The sequence below is a fragment of the Notolepis coatsorum genome, assembly GCF_963971535.1.
Source record: "Notolepis coatsorum genome assembly, chromosome: 3".
Lineage (NCBI taxonomy): Eukaryota > Metazoa > Chordata > Actinopteri > Aulopiformes > Paralepididae > Notolepis > Notolepis coatsorum.
Genome location: NC_140167.1, coordinates 37,483,145 through 37,499,694, shown reverse-complemented (window position 1 = coordinate 37,499,694; position 16,550 = coordinate 37,483,145). Strand labels below are relative to the sequence as shown.

General features: G+C 43.7%; 1 protein-coding gene across 3 annotated transcripts in view; it reads left to right on the top strand.

The window, feature by feature from the left end:
* Nucleotides 1-12,297, top strand: part of ktn1 (kinectin 1) — a 64,218-nt gene extending 51,921 nt beyond the window's left edge. For 2 of the 3 annotated variants that reach the window (XM_084309984.1, XM_084309983.1), the window contains exons 30-35: nucleotides 976-1,059; nucleotides 1,937-2,020; nucleotides 3,757-3,840; nucleotides 3,975-4,067; nucleotides 10,434-10,544; nucleotides 11,196-12,297. In XM_084309984.1, the coding sequence (XP_084166110.1) occupies nucleotides 976-1,059; nucleotides 1,937-2,020; nucleotides 3,757-3,840; nucleotides 3,975-4,067; nucleotides 10,434-10,544; nucleotides 11,196-11,225 (486 nt within the window). In that variant the 3' untranslated portion in view covers nucleotides 11,226-12,297. The remainder of the gene's footprint in view (nucleotides 1-975; nucleotides 1,060-1,936; nucleotides 2,021-3,756; nucleotides 3,841-3,974; nucleotides 4,068-10,433; nucleotides 10,545-11,195) is intronic. The other variant, XM_084309985.1, reaches the window with a different exon arrangement.
* Nucleotides 12,298-16,550: the final 4,253 nt, after the last annotated feature.

The window sequence follows — 16,550 nt, the reverse complement described above, 5'->3', positions numbered from 1 at the left end:
CTAGCTATGAGTTCCGTACACTGAGGCCTTTACTCTTTTATCAGACTGGACAAGGAGTGTCTCTTCATTAAATCCCCTCTGGGTGAGGATTCACTCAAGAATGATACACTCCTTACATTATAAGGCCTGCAGGGCCGCTTCCAGACTGAGGAAGAGTAAATCAGATTAATATGATTTTATACCAATACTTACAATAACACCATGCTAACATTGACCAGACATGAACAATTGCCACTGAGCTCATTCAGCACCTTCTTGAGATCAAGTGTACAAAATATCTAAGCAAATTAATAAAGGACAGATGATTTACAGGGGGTTTTGTAGATGCAGTACTGAATTTTGCCATCCGGACATTTGCCATCCACGCAATTTGAAATATGAATATAGAATATCGGGCCTATAAATGACCTTATTATGCCCAAGTCACGCATCTATGGATTGGGCCAAATCTCTTACCAATGGCAGAGTTCAATCTGGATTTAGTACCACCAGGCGCCCCTGACGGGGCAGCAAAGACCGTGATTGAAATCTACTGTAAGTACAGTTACTTTTTTGTAATGTAAATGGGTCCGCCATTTTTTTTTATGAGATTGAGATGCAGTTTTTTTCTAGACATTCACAGAAAGGTAAACAAACTATTCGATCTCGGCCCGATACCAGGCATGTCGGGCTTAAGCGGTTAAAGCTTTCGCTACCACACTACAGAAGGTTAAAGCTTTCGCTACCACACTACAGAAGGTTAAAGCTTTCGCTACCACACTACAGAAGGTTAAAGCTTTCGCTACCACACTACAGAAGGTTAACCTTTCACTACCAAACTACAGACTACATTTAGCTCATGTCATTCCAGAAAGGAATCCTAACCTGAGCATCATGACATGAGAGCAAAATGGCCTCTGTGTGATTCGGGTCAATTGGGGGGTGGAGGGTGTTATCTGATTGATTTACACGTAACTCTACTTCTGTGCCCTTCAGGCGAGAAGAGACAAGCAGCACTTGGAGTCCGAGCTCGAGAGGGCAGAGCGCGAGAGCGCCATCTACGTGACTGAGGTCAGAGAGGTAAGCTGACAGGATGTCCCGACTGCTCCGTGTTGTTACCCGTGACCCCCCCCCCAGTCATGTCGTAGTGTTTACCCATCATGTCATAGTGTTGATCTATCTGGCAGGGTGACCCTGCTCTGTGTTGTGTTTTGGGTCTTTTTTTCTTATGGTGCGTGTTTCCGTGTTTATGGTTGTGACATCCACTACATTGTTTATACGCTGAAGAATTGGAGCATATATCCATTTACAACACAAACACTGAACATCATAATACTATTACATTGATAGTAGTGGTGTACCGGTACACACACCTTCAGATTCAATGTGCATTTAAATTTTGAGCTTTAGATTAGATTGTCAATTCTTTATGCATTAAAATGTATTCATACTACAGAGCTCTGATTATATATATATGACACCGCTTGGTTTGGTTCAGACAAATACAAGTTTTCTGTGTGTGCATAGTGCACCCTTGCCTCGATCAGTTATATTATGGCAATGCATTACAATACATTTAGCAATACTATGCATTATATTATGCAATACAATAAAATCCTTGACATAGTTAGCGGTGCTAACATACCGGTATATGTAGCGCTTTCTATACGTACCACAATAGACTTCCCGACACTAGTCATGCAGTCATACAGAACAACGGGATCATTCACAGTGAAGTGTTACATTGACGCCATCATCGTCGCATGATTCTGCAGAATAGCGAAAGCATTCACTTTGTGTTGATGCCCTTATGGCATGCTGGGGGCTATAGACCATCTCTCCCACTTAGATGGCATTAGGCACTTTAGGCTCCTCTCACACCCCTAGCTTCCCATCAGTTCCGCCCTGGTTCCAGTCCCACAGACGCCCATTAAAAACATGTCCAACTTCATTTCAGCTCAAAGATCTGTTGACTGAATTGCAGAGCAAACTTGATGGCTCATATACAGAGGCTGTCAGGCAGAATGAGGAGCTGAATTTGGTAAGCCTTGCCACACCCTTTAGCTGTAGTAGATGCTGTGTAACCCAACCCCCACCACACCCAGCAGCGACGTCTTTGCGCTTCACTGCCACAACACGGGGGTTCTCACAGTTCCACGAGACTGGAGGTCGCCATCCACAACCTCTTAGCCTGATGCGCCCAGACGTCGTGGAACACCACACAAGCTAGCTGTCCTTTTTGTGTTTGAAACGGGACACATTGATAAATAAACAAAAAGCTCTCCGAGGTTGTGGATGATGGCGTGTCCTTTTTATAGCAAGTGACTCTGCTAAGACTAACATTCACTACTACTTCACCTACCTTATGGGTTGACTTCACCTATCTTATGGGTTGACTTCACCTACCTCATGGGTTGACTTCACCTATCTTATGGGTTGACTTCACCTATCTTATGGGTTGACTTCACCTATCTTATGGGTTGACTTCACCTACCTCATGGGTTGACTTCACCTATCTTATGGGTTGACTTCACCTATCTTATGGGTTGACTTCACCTATCTTATGGGTTGACTTCACCTACCTCATGGGTTGACTTCACCTATCTTATGGGTTGACTTCACCTACCTCATGGGTTGACTTCACCTACCTTATGGGTTGACTTCACCTATCTTATGGGTTGACTTCACCTATCTTATGGGTTGACTTCACCTACCTTATGGGTTGACTTCACCTACCTTATGGGTTGACTTCACCTACCTTTTGGGTTGACTTCACCTTGCCACCATGAAGCTTCTAACAAACAGCTGGCAGGAGACTCACTGCTTCTCACTCAACAGCTCATAAGCTGCTCACCGCTGGCCGCCCCCTGGGATACGGTTTACTCTGCACACTTTTATCATTCCATCATCACCATTTTCAACCTTCATACGTACCCCATCTGTCTGTCTCTGACGGTCTGTCTTTGTCACCCTTTTTGTCTATATAAACCTCATTAATGATCTTCATGAACATTTTTCTGTATAATCTTTTTAATGTGTGGTGATGACTTTAATAATCATTAATCAAACTAATTGTGATTTCAATTCATAGCATCTTGTATTAAAAGAATAGTTCAGATTTTTGGAACTCTCGCCAATGATTATGTTGATCAGTATAGATCGAGTCCTTTCTCTGTACAATACATGCTGTTGCTCATACTAGGTAGTCCGACTAAAGCAAAGTCAATGGGGTCAAGATCTTCTACAATCTACTTTATGTGCACTGTGGAGTAAATTTAACTTGAGCCTTGGGTCAACTTGTACAGACGGGAGCTTGACCCCATTGACTTTGCAAGAGTTTGTGGCTAACTAGCCAGAGCTAGTATGAGGAACGGCATGGATTGTACTGAGAAAGGACTCCATGTCCTTACCAGTTGAATCATTGGTAAGCAGGAAATGGCTAGCGTTAGGGTTCCTTTTTAATAAAGATGTTGTCATTGAGTGAGACGTTGATGCATTTTCACAGTCCATCCTATGCTTATAGCTTTGATAGAGAAAAGCGAGACAGTCTTAATTGTAGGATTTTTACATGGCGGCATAAGGGACTGTATTCACTCGGTGCATCACAGTCCCGAAAGGGGCTATGCAAATAGTGGGATCCCATTAAATGTCTCTGTTTTGAATAAACGTTATTATGGATGTGTATGCAAATGCAGTGGTAAAATGAGTCCCAACAAGTCTACAGGGAGTCAACAGTGTGTCCCAGCTTGTGTGCTGATTGGATGTTTTTGATTCCAGCTGAAAACCCAGCTGACTGAGACTCTGTCCAAGCTGGAGTCTGAGGAGAGCGAGAGACAGAAAGTGGCTGGTGACCTCTATAAGGTAAGACTGCCCCCATAGGCCCAGCTCAGCAGAGGCTCACATATACTCTACATTGTAGACGATGGCGCCGCTCCCGGGCCAGATTGATTTGGTAATACACCTGATGATGTTGTTGTCCTTCGTGACCCCCACAGGCCCAGCAGTCTCTGGATCTAATCCAGGAGGAGCTGTCCAAAGAGACCGGCAACGCTGACCTGATAGAGAACAGCAGCCTCTCGTCACAGTCGGTAAGGTTCTTGGATGGTTGGAAAGTTGTTTTGAAGTTGGAGCTTTAGATCATTGCAAAGTGGTATTATTACAATACCAAGTACCAGTCCAATCCACTACTTTTACTACAATACCGAGTACCAATCCACTACTTTTACTACAATACCAAGTACCAATCCGCTACCCTGTCTCCTGAGCCATTCAGCCATTGTGTAGTGTGATGTGTGCCTGGTGCCAGTGTATGGCAGCCATTGAGCCTGCGTAGCCCAAGGTTGGGTGCTACCAGTGGTGGTGAAGGAGGCAATTACCACCTTACATTGTGGAGAGCGCTTTTAGTGTCTAGAAAAGCCCTATAAAAAATTTAATTAATTATTATTATTATTATTACTACTTTTACTACAATACCAAGTACCAATCCACTACTTTTTCTACAATAACCAAGTACCAGTCCAATCCACTACTTTTACTACAATACCAAGTACCAGTCCAATCCACTACTTTTACTACAATACCAAGTACCAGTCCAATCCACTACTTTAACTACAATACCAAGTACCAATCCACTACTTTTACTACAATACCAAGTACCAATCCACTACTTTTACTACAATACCAAGTACCAATCCACTACTTTTACTACAATACCGAGTACCAATCCACTACTTTTACTACAATACCAAGTACCAATCCACTACTTTTACTACAATACCGAGTACCAATCCACTACTTTTACTACAATACCGAGTACCACTTTTACTACAATACCAAGTACCAATCCACTACTTTTACTACAATACCGAGTACCAATCCACTTGTAACTGAGGGGTACAATTCCCTGACTGTATTGATAAGTATGGTATCATTAAACCACTACCGATTATGTACTTTAACTACTGGCCACACAGTACATGATATAGATATGATGAACACTTTCCCACCATGAAACGAAGTCCACACAAATGTATAAATCGAATATTTTATATAGCAAAGGGTATATACAACGTTCACTTAATGACATTTATGATTTGAATGCACTTGTAAGGCAAATGAGTATTCGTAGGCAAATCAACATTGAATGTCCAATCTCTGGTTACGCAGGGAGCAAGTATGCAACCTGGTTCTTTAGGGAACTATAGCGATGGTACTTAAATGATTATAGCTGGATATACTAAAAGGGGGTCCCGCTGGTTGTAAGTCAGTAGGGGGGGGGGTTAGGAGAGCCGCTGGCGATATCCCATCTGGCCAACGATTTCTTGGGAGAATTCAGAGTGCTGAACACGGTGCCCACAGAACCTCGGTCCACAGATGAATACAGCTGGGCCCTCTTGTAGACGGTAGCTGCCGGTCCACAACGAAGAGACGTGAGGCGACCTCACTCGGGGTAGAGCGCCGTCTCACCTGGACTCCTCTCGGGGGGTAGTTCCAACACTCAGCAGTGTTGGCTGTTATCCATGGCATAAATCAAAGCACCCAAAGCAAGTAGATAATCCAAGCCGTGTAGGGCTCGCCGTCGTCCGGGTAAAGTAATCCAATGTGCAGGTCCACTCGTCCTGGCCCAGAACTCCTCGGATGAAAGCACCACACGTGGTCTGCCCAGCCTGGTTGAGACTCTAGATAACGCGAGGAACGATGGGGGTACTGCTCACTTTATAACTCTAACCGAACGATGCACCATACATAATAGACTATTATTAACTTAATAGAAATACGTCCCACTCGACGGTATAGTGCCAAACTATGACAATTCAACTATTAATCCACACGATGTCTCAATGCCATTCTGAGGCCAAATTGACCATACTGCACCACACGTGTATCGTGGGTGAGGCTTAACGTCTTGCCACTAGGTTGGAGGGTAAAGAACTAATGGACTAAAGGACTAAAAGAAAGTTCTACTTTACTTGCGCCATATATATATGCGCTGTGAACAAATAGTACCATTCGTATTTCGGCAGACGTATTCCTACGCGGAACCGGGCTAGTAACGACATGTTCGTCGGCACGATTGAACTTGAACCAAGGGGCTTGGCTGCTGGCGCCAGGTTCTTGTCCAATGAGAGAATGAAACTATTATGGGCTGTTAGTAGACTAAAGGGATATTCAGTGTATATGTACAAGGAATATACAAGGGATATCAAACGATATACAAATACTATTAAATATATATCCATAAATAAATATATATATTCGGTTTAATCTGATCCTTCACAACACCACTACTTTTACTACAATACCGAGTACCAATCCACTACTTTTACTACAATACAGAGTGTATACAGAGTACCAATCCACTACTTTTACTACAATACCGAGTACCAATCCACTACTTTTACTACCATACAGAGTACCAATCCACTACCTTTACTACAATACCAAGTACCAATCCACTACTTTTACTAAGCGGTAGGGACCATTTGTTTGTGGTCACTGGAGAAGAACAATTGTGATGAAATCCATTTGTCATGTGTCATAATAAATCCGTCTTAATATCAGATTGTCAGATTTTAGTTTGGGGTAAATTCTCCCGCTTCCCTATTTTATAATCTCTTTTTATTAGTATTGTCACATTACACATTACAACAGGTTGCAGTATGAGGGTCGACATTGTAAGGTATGCTCCCACTCTACAACATGTTGTCCATGATTGGACTATTCCCATTTATTTCCCACCCCTTGCTATCCCTTATAAAGTTAGTGTTAAGTTTGTTTAAAGCATACACCCACCCGCCCCGACAAACAATAATAATAACAACCGATGTATACACGGTACATACATGCATACACGCATGCAAAAAAAATTTAATTAAAAGAAATGATAATAAAATGTTTAAAGAACAGTAATAATAATATATAAGTAGTACTAGGGGTGGGACGATATATCGATCTATAATCAAATGGGATCGATGCAACGTAAAAAGATCGGTTCATATTGCGATACTCTTATTTTGAAAATCCGGCGAAGTCTTATCCACCCAGTAGTGTGAAACGCTGTGTAGCTCTGTACAGAAGAGCAGGGCTACAGAGCGCCTAATTTGCGACCCGATATAAGTCTGTGCAGTTTTTTTCCCCGCAACGGTTCAAATGCTTTGCATCGTCGCCATTCCTTTATGCCCACGTCGCGTTAAAGACTTAAATTAACGTTACGTTAGCTGCTTACGCTAACTAAGCTAAGCAGCTAACCCTGAGAGGGAACAGGAGAGGGGACTGAGGAAGGGGGGGGGGGGGGCAATTCTCCCTTTCTGTGTGGGGACTGGGGGAGGGGCTTTCTGTGTGTGCGCGTTTGAAGAGACCAGATGAAGTCGGGAGTATTATTATATTGATAGTATTTACTGAGGATGGACAGATGATGTTGATATTTAAACATAAAAAATACAATACATAATAAATGTATTCATGATCATCATGCAACATAAAACAATTGTAGGAACAGTTTGGGAGAGGGAGGGGTTTTAGGTTGCGTGTTGTGAGTTCCAAAAAAAATTACTTAAAGTTCAATATATAAAAACGTGGCACTTTACAGTGAACAGGAGGTCTATTTGTATTCAAAACAATATATTGTTTTTCATTTAAATGTCTGGAAGAGCTCAAAAATAATAACATTAATTGATATTTCCGTTGCCTTTTTTTAGTTGATCTAAATGTGACTGTTAAATGGGCACATAATATCGTCTTATATCGATTGCAGGCACCTGAATCGAATCGTATCGTGGCAGACTTTGTGATATCGGCAAATATCGTATTGTTGTCCAAAGAATCGATATTGTATCATATCGTGATGAAACTGGTGATTCCCATCCCTAAGTAGTACTCTCTATTCTGGTAGCATGTTTTCCAGATAGTTATCAAATTAAGAATAGAAAGTGAATTTAACACCCTCAGCGGTAGTAAGACCACCACAATGCCATCTCCCCAGCCATGCGTGGTCCAGCAGTGTCAGAATGATAGGTGGGGGAAGGAAGGGGGTCATGGGGTCCGGGTGTTGGAAGGAGAAGGGACTTAAGTCATATGGGTTTCGAAATTAAGTAGGAAGGGCTGCCATGTTTTGTAAAAAGTATCTGTGTGGCCTTGTTTTGTGAATCTAATTTTCTCTATGTATGAGAGACATAACATCCCTCATCCAATGCAAATGTGAAGGGGGAGTGGCTGCCTTCCAATTGAGTAGGATGAGGCGTCTGGCAATAAGTGAGGCAAAGGCCATAGCATTAGGCCATGTCCAGACGAAACCAATTTCGGTCGTATCAGTCAAAGTATTTGATCGTATGCACCTTTCATCCACACGGAACTGCGTTTCTTGGAGCATGAAGACTCTATATATATATATATATATATATATATATATATATATTTTATCTACTTTTTCTCCCATCCCAATTTCGTATTGTCCAATTCTACCCTCCCCTGTCTCGAACGCTGTTAGGCCATGCCTCCCACAGGCTGGCTGCAATGTGGACGAAGCCTTGCATCACGTGTCCCCTCCGGTACACGAGGAGGCAGCCGTCGCATCTTTTCACCTGCACAGCGCGATCTCTCAGCGGCGAGGGTCTGCGTGGGAGGGACACGCCGCCCCCGTTGCTTCCTGATTCTGCTGCGCAGGCGCACCAACCGACCTGTAGGAGTCGCTTCTCCACAACGTCCGATCCCCACCCACCAGCTTCCCACCCCTAACACTGCCAATTGCGTTAGTATGTACTACCACCGTCGACAACAGATTGACATCTCCCTTAATCCACATTCAAACCCAGCCAACAAAAAAAGAAACATGATACATATGTCTTATATGTCCTGGCTAGAAGTGGTTATTAAACACCGGGAGGCTACTGTGATGAAATACACGTTACTAGCTAGAGATTAGCGTCACATAGTGGGCCTTTTTCTGAAAACCCAAGTAGTAGCCAAGCACATACTGTTCCATAGCATACGCCTTCAGTTGATCATGACAAATCCTCTCTTACCTTGATGATTAAAAAGCCTCCATAATTTAGTAAATAGTATCCCCATGGCTGGTGTTGAGCTGTAGCCAGCCAGCTAGCGTTGATGCTATTCAATGCTATCAACATTAGCTAAATAGCCAACCAACTAAATACAATAGACAGTGGTATCCTGAGGTAACGTTAAATACAGACAACTTTTGCTACAATAAGACGGTGGTATCCTGAGGTAACGCAACGTTTGCTAGTCGAAACGACTGGACACAGGGACAAGTTAAACATCAATCAATTAATTTAATACAACGGGTAGTTTGAGCTGCACGCACCATATTATATACGGCTTTGAAACGTTCTCTCTCCTGCCGATTAAAATCCTCATCGATTGCTGTAGCTGCATTTTGTGCATGTGAGCCGCGGTCTCTCTCTCCACTCCTTTGGAAACTTCAAGTCAAGAGTTTTATTTGTCACGGCATACGAGTATACAATGAAATGCGGGTGGTCTTGCCCGCAACGATGTGCATAATACAATAGTAATATATAATAGAATCCAATAGAACGACATTGTGCAATAAAACAAGTAAACAGAGTAGGGCATATCGGTATATGTACACGAGTTATTTACAGAGCATTGTAAGACATGCTAGATCCTGTGGTAGTGCAATACACTGTTAGCTACGGATGAGGCACTGGGGGAAGGAAGGGGGTCACATGCTATATTATACAATCTGAGATAAAACTAGCGTTACGTTAGCTCAAAAGCACAGAACCGGTTAAAGTTATTTTACTGGCAACAAAACAACGATAACACTTCCGATCGGAGGGTTTCAAAATAAAAGAGCGATGTCTAAAACAGGAAAGACATTTATTTTGTAAATTTGTGGCACACACTTATTTTTCGAGACGATTTCGTTCTTACGGAAACCTTTAAAAAAAAATATAAACTAAATTAAAAACGAAAAAGATCTAAATAGTTTTTGTCTGGTCATGGCCTTAGATTGCCCAATAGATATAGCGACGTTCTCCGGGTCAGGTCAAATAATGCAATGAGAGGACATGGGTCAACATTCACAGCAAAAATATCTGAGTAACTCCAGAAAGGGGCCAGTGCTTGACAATGCCAAAACATGTTGATAAGCGAGCCAGGGGCTTGGTGGCACCGGTCGCATGTGGGATCCATGCCAGGGTTTATCTTCGCAAGTCTGGTCTTTGACCAATATAGACGGTGGAGGATCTTGAACTGTATCAATGAATGGAAGGCACATATTGAGGATGACTGTATTCGGGAAACAGCCTTTTCCCATTCTTCCGTCTGTAAATTGATGATTTGGATCGGTCTCCCAGTTCGGTCTTATGGCCAATACCGAAGAAGGTAGGGATAAGGATATGATATTATACCCTATTTTAGCCCAATATGGTACCACTACATCTCTAGTCTAAACCAGTATCCGTCTCTCGCAGGAGGAGATTGACAGGAAGGAGAAGATGACCGCAGGACTGAACCAAACAGTCAGAGAGCTGCAGCAGCTGCTACAGGCCGTCAACCGGCAACTCACCAAGGGACAGGAGGGGGTAAGGCCTTTTCACTTCCAATAAGATGTTCCTTTATTGATCCCTTTGGGGAAATTCGGTCATAGCAGCATGGGGGAGGGGAGATACAGGTATGGGCATGGTGATGGTAGAAAGATGGGCAATAGAATATAGAAATATAGGCAATAAAATTAGATATGAATAGATAGATATTAGATAGATATGAATAAATAATAAAAGTAACGAGTATATGAAGCGGTATAATCAAAGGTGCAGATGCCCTATCAGTTATATTATATGTTATAATAAATATGGGCAATAAAGAATTAGAATCTGGTGTGTGTATATATACTATGAGTACTGTATAGACAAGGTAACCTAACTGGCATATGTTATATTACATTATGGTAGCAGTACTGTCTATCTGTATGTCATGTATGTCATATGTTATGATGAATTGAAAATGGGGGACCCTGATGTAAACAAGACGAAAGTCTTTCTCTGGTCTGCATCCCCTTAACAATTGTATGTATTGAGCTGTACTGTACTGTACCCATTCTGCAATCTGTTAATAAACTTTTCAATCAATCATGGTCCAGGGTTGTCTATGCTGTGTGTGATTTGATAGAACTGGACTTTGTGCCGTCTTATTGGGGCAACACTCTTAAGACCCTTCATTACGCTCTTTTGCAGGAGGCAGACAAAGACCTGCCTGAAATATAGGAAGAGGAGCCACCCCCCGACCTCACTACAGAGACCACCCCCTGACCTCTGGTCCACCACTACCAACCTCTCCCCTGCTCCACTGTGCCCTCACCCCCCCCCCCCCCCCCCCCCCCCCCCACACGACCCCCTCCCTCCACCCTCACCTGTACTGTAGGCCTCCAGTTGACTCTGACCTGGGCCCCGGCACGACACTCCCCCCAAGACCCCACGCCGGCCACCGAGGGAACATGCAGGGGCTCCTGTCAACTCCAGACACCCATCCAGACCTTGACACCACGCGCTCCACACCCCACCCCTCTCCTACAGCAGCAGCCACCAGATCAAACCGGCATCCAGCGTACTACAGACTGAGACAAAGCCCCTTCCTTTGTTCAGTACAACCCCTCTTTTTCAACAGAGACCTTTTTTTAATACAGCAGTCATTTTCTTCTCTCCCTCTTAGTTTTCTTTGTCAAGAGGGCAGTGACATGGATTCCTCCTCCTTCACGTAATAAACTTTGGGTTCTAAGTCTTTTTTTTTTTTTAAAGTTAAAAGATATGTATTGTTGAAATGTACCCGTTAGGACCTGCTGAACTTTGAACTACTATGAACTACACTATGTTGTTGAAACTCTCACCTCCTGTTCCAGAAAAACTCTCCCCGAAAAGAAATACACAAACCTGTACTCATGATCGTGTATTCATGAAGTCCTGCTGTAGCTCAGTCACACCTGTCTGCTCAGTGCTGGATGGAGAGCAGCCGGGGACTCTGGGAGGACCAGAAGGGTCTCGGCACTTAACTGTAACCATGGAGATGCATGGAGGAAGTGTGTGTGTGTGCGTGTGTGTGTGTTCTGTTGTACTGCAACTCCAGTGAGAAGGAGACCGTCTGTGACCCTTGCTGTAAGAGGAGGGGTCAAAGTGGGCGGCGTGTAGAGGTTTTTAATCCTACTGTAACTACTATAGGAATAGGCGTCCCATATCAGCTGTAATCAACACTCGCTATATTGTTGCTAATTTCATTAACACTGAATATTTTGTTCTTTTTGTAACAGGTGACCGTTAATAAAAGGGATGCTTGATAAACCTGCTCCTTGTCCTTGTGTTGTGTTCCCCCTGAACGTGTGAGCTCTTAACGCCTGCATTTTCCATTATCTGCCACTGTGGGGCGCCACAGTTCCAGTTTGGCCCGAGTTTCTAAACGAAATGCTCGCCCTGTTCAAAATAAGCTTGTTTGTCTCCCGACAGTGTCGTTTTTAGGTGTGTATTTAGTATGGCAGACGACGAGCTGACGCGCCTCAATTATAGAACTTTTTTTAAGGGTGTGACCAGTTTCCCAGGATGGCAATATAATCCCTCACCAACGGGAGGTGATTTTCTCTCAACTCTGCTGTGAGGTTGCGCAACAGATTCCTCATTGGGAACTGGTGGTGAGTTAAGTCTGCAACTGGTTACTGTAATAACAAAAGCTTACCCAGGACAACTGCGGACTGCCCCCTCAGTTGTAATTATGGAAAGTTTCTCACACAAGAGACTTCCGTTCCATCTGGCTGTGATGGTGCTTTTTTAGTGCCGTTTACTCCTGAGTAAAAGGAGGCCTACTGTGGCACCAGTGTAGAGCACTGCAGCAGGACAAAGGGAGGGGGGGGGTGTTACCGAACTGTTGGGACTTGTCATTATATAACCTCTTATTAACATAATGTTAATTCAGCTTTACTTGGCACAACAATGAAAACTCGAGGTGCTTTGCCAACTCCCAACTTGTAAAAAAAAAAATCATGATGGAAAGGAGAAATACAGGTTCTACAATGACACAATAGAAGCTGGCATCAGGGCACGACGGCACGTACAGTTCCGCACACCGATAGGGGAATAACAACAGGCCGGGAGGGGAGGGTGGTCAGTCAGGTCAGGGTTGAGTGGAGCACGGGATCAGCACATTCTCCACATTCTCCCTCACTGTCATGCTGCAGTCAGCTGATTGGAGACCTGCTGGCCTCTACCTCCATGGAAACATCGCGACAAAACGGGCGTCACACTATCCCCAACATACCCCTCTTTAAATGGATCACACAGGAGGGTGAAGCCATTTCACAGCCTGCTGGTGGAGGCTGTTTATACTGAGTGCATACCCCCCCCCCCCCTTCTACAGTAGGTGGTGCCCGCAAGGCCGGTCACTGCTGCATAGATATGAACTCGTCGAGAACACATAAAGTTGGGTTTCCTACGTAACTTTATACAACTATGGCCATGATGCACTGCACCGGCTTCTACGAAAAGTAACCGATCATCTTTTATGGACAACTGCATTTCCCTATGAAACGTGTCTCACGGTGCTTCTGCAGTGACTCATGATGGTTCTTGGAAGCCTGTTATGTGAGCATCAGAGAGAAGACAAATGAGTCCCATGCGAGGTTTGCTAACTGCGGAAGAAACCAGCTAACGTAACATAAGACACGCTGGGGACACAGGAAGCACTTTCTCTCGAATACGCACAGATAGCCTCACGACTTCCACGGACGTTGGGGGGGGGGGGTGAAGCCCTGACTCATGAAGGTTGCAGGGTTAATGTTAATGGAAGCCTTGTGTTTCATGTCATCCTGTGTCATCTTAGTCACAATTGCACAATCCGACTTCTCGCACTGCTGGGCCTCTACTCTACTCCACATGCCTCTTGCCTGGTAACATCGGACTCCTCCTCCTAAACTTAGACTTGCTCACACAGAGTCACAGACACAGTGTGCCAGACCGACCTCAGCGAAGCTGAATCTGCTCTCTATCAGTGTGGTATGTGCTAGAGAGCCTTTGATCCCTCCAACTCCACAGTCTGTATGACGTGTGAGTGTGTGTGTGTGTGTGTGTGTGTGTGTGTGTGTAGTGAGTCAGAGAGAGAAGGTTATGGGACGGGGCCTGTTACACACTGTGCTCTTCTTTAGACAGACAATACCCTGTGGATGAAAGCAGGCGGAAAGAGACAGTGACACAAAAGAAGCAGTAAATACTCATTACAGCCCAGGCTGTAAAGGCTCTGTGGCCTCAGGGCCTGTTAGTGGCTTGATCCTTGTACACAACTGCTGAAGACGCTGAAGTTTACTCCTCTCTACTATTCACGGACAAGTATGTGGCAGGCTATGAACAGAACCAACAAACGTCATGGGTTTAATCTCAGTTGTATTACTTACAGATGGCAAGATAAGATTAGTACATCAGAGGAGAAAAAAAAAAGATCAAAGTCAGCAGTTATCTTTCTGACAATGTAGTGCATAATGGAAAAGGGGCTCCTCCGTGGGCCCCCAGTGGCCCCCTGCTACCTTTTGTTTTTGTGCTAAGTGTTATTGCACTTTGAAACCGAACACCAGTTCAAACAGTAGGCTGTAATAGCAGAAAGGGCACTCCTAACCACGCAGAACCCGGTCTGTGAAAACAGCGTGGACACAGCAACGTGTTGATGAGGAACCCAGACAGAAGTGTAGAAGTGGTACATTCATCGGAAAGGTGTTAGGACGACTGAACATATGGCGTATAGGAGGGAGGGGGCTGACATAGGGGTTGTAGAGGTTAGGGAGTTCTTGACATCCCTACATTCTCGCAGAAGGTGTGGAGTGGACATGGATAAGTCTTTGGATAAGTCTGTAGCTTTCACGTCTTACTTTAGGAGTTGCAGTGAGTCATTGGGTTTGGCCCGGGCTATGTGGATATCTTTCATGCAGCCAGGGGGCCATGTGACAAAATGTGATTCAATTTGATATGTTGTAGCATCGTATGCATATATAGGAATACAGGCCTATTAACCCAATAGATCAAAATGAAATATTAAGAGCCCCGGGGATGATTCAAGTTCAAGTTTCTTTATTAGTTGTCATACAAAAATACAGAGTACTTTTATATAAAATGCTTCTTTCTGTTTTGCTCCAGAGATTGTGCTAGATAAAAATAGATAAGTATAAAAAAAAGTATAATAAGTATAAAATAGGGGCGGCTGGGTGGCGCAGCGGACATTGCGCTTGTCGTCGTCACCAACGCACGAGACACCGGGTTCGAATCCGGCTGTCGGCGTTGCCTCCGGCTTGGGCCGGCCATCATACTAACTCAATTGACAGTTAGCGGGTGGAAGTCGATGGGTGGTAATCTGGACGTTGTGGACAGCGACTCCTACAGGTCGGTTGGGGGACGCCTGCACAGCAGAGACAGGAAATGGCGGGGGTAGTGTGAGCCTCCCACACGTTACACCTCGCCAATGAGAGTCCGCGCTGGCAGGTGAAAAGATGTGACAGGCTGCCTCCTCGTGTACCGGAGGGGACACGTGATGCAAGGCTTCTATCCTCCCTACAACCGGCCAGTGGGGGGCATATGCGAGCAACGTTCAAGACAGGGGAGGGGAGAATTGGCACAGCGAAATTGGGATGGGAGAAAAATAGAAAGAGGAGAAAAAGTGGATGAAAAAAAAATAAGTATAAAATAGAAATCAAGTACGTAGACAAAAGTGTTCAATGTACATATATACAATATACAATGCAGAGTATGGGATGAGGTACAATTTACAGTAAGGTGTGATGAGGTATGAGTTGTGCAAATTCTTTACCAATAAATATAAAGTGTGTTAGGTGTCTAAAGTGGGTGCTGCAGTGAGTTGTTTGTTTAAAGTGAGTGTGTGCATGTGGATGTGTGTGCTGTGAGTGTATTTGATGGTTTGTTAGTGTTATTGTCATTTAGCATCCTGATGGCCTGGGGATAGAAGCTTCTTGCCATGAGACTCCTGTATCGCTTGCTTGACCGCAGCAGTTCAAAGAGGCAGTTGTTTGGGTGGCTGGAGTGCAATTTGATTTCATATTTTGTTTAAAGAGCGAGAGGCTCTTTACTTCCATGCATGTAAATAATTTGCTGTGGCCTAATCATTTGGCTATAGTACAACAATTAATTAGGCACAGTCATAGCACAACTAAGCACATTAATTATAATAGTACACATTAATTAAGCTATATATATCATTGTAATAGAATCGCAATTATATTATTTAGGCTATTTACTATCTCTCTAAAAATGGACACCAATTTTTTATTGTAGACAGTGAAAGATATCCCTATAAGAATCCCCAGATAACACTCTTTGTTTACATAATAGAAGGTGCGAGCCATGGCCATGTGAGGCAGTCGACGAAGGGAGGTCTGTTCTTAAATTTTTTGTTTTAATTTTACAGACATGGATTGAGTGGAATATAGTTCTAAATAAAATGACAGTACAGGCTCTTAATCTCTTGTGGACTCTTGTTTTATTATAAACATCGGTCGAAGTATTATTTATTGTAGAATCCGTACAGCGGTGTCCCCCATACAAAGTAAAGAA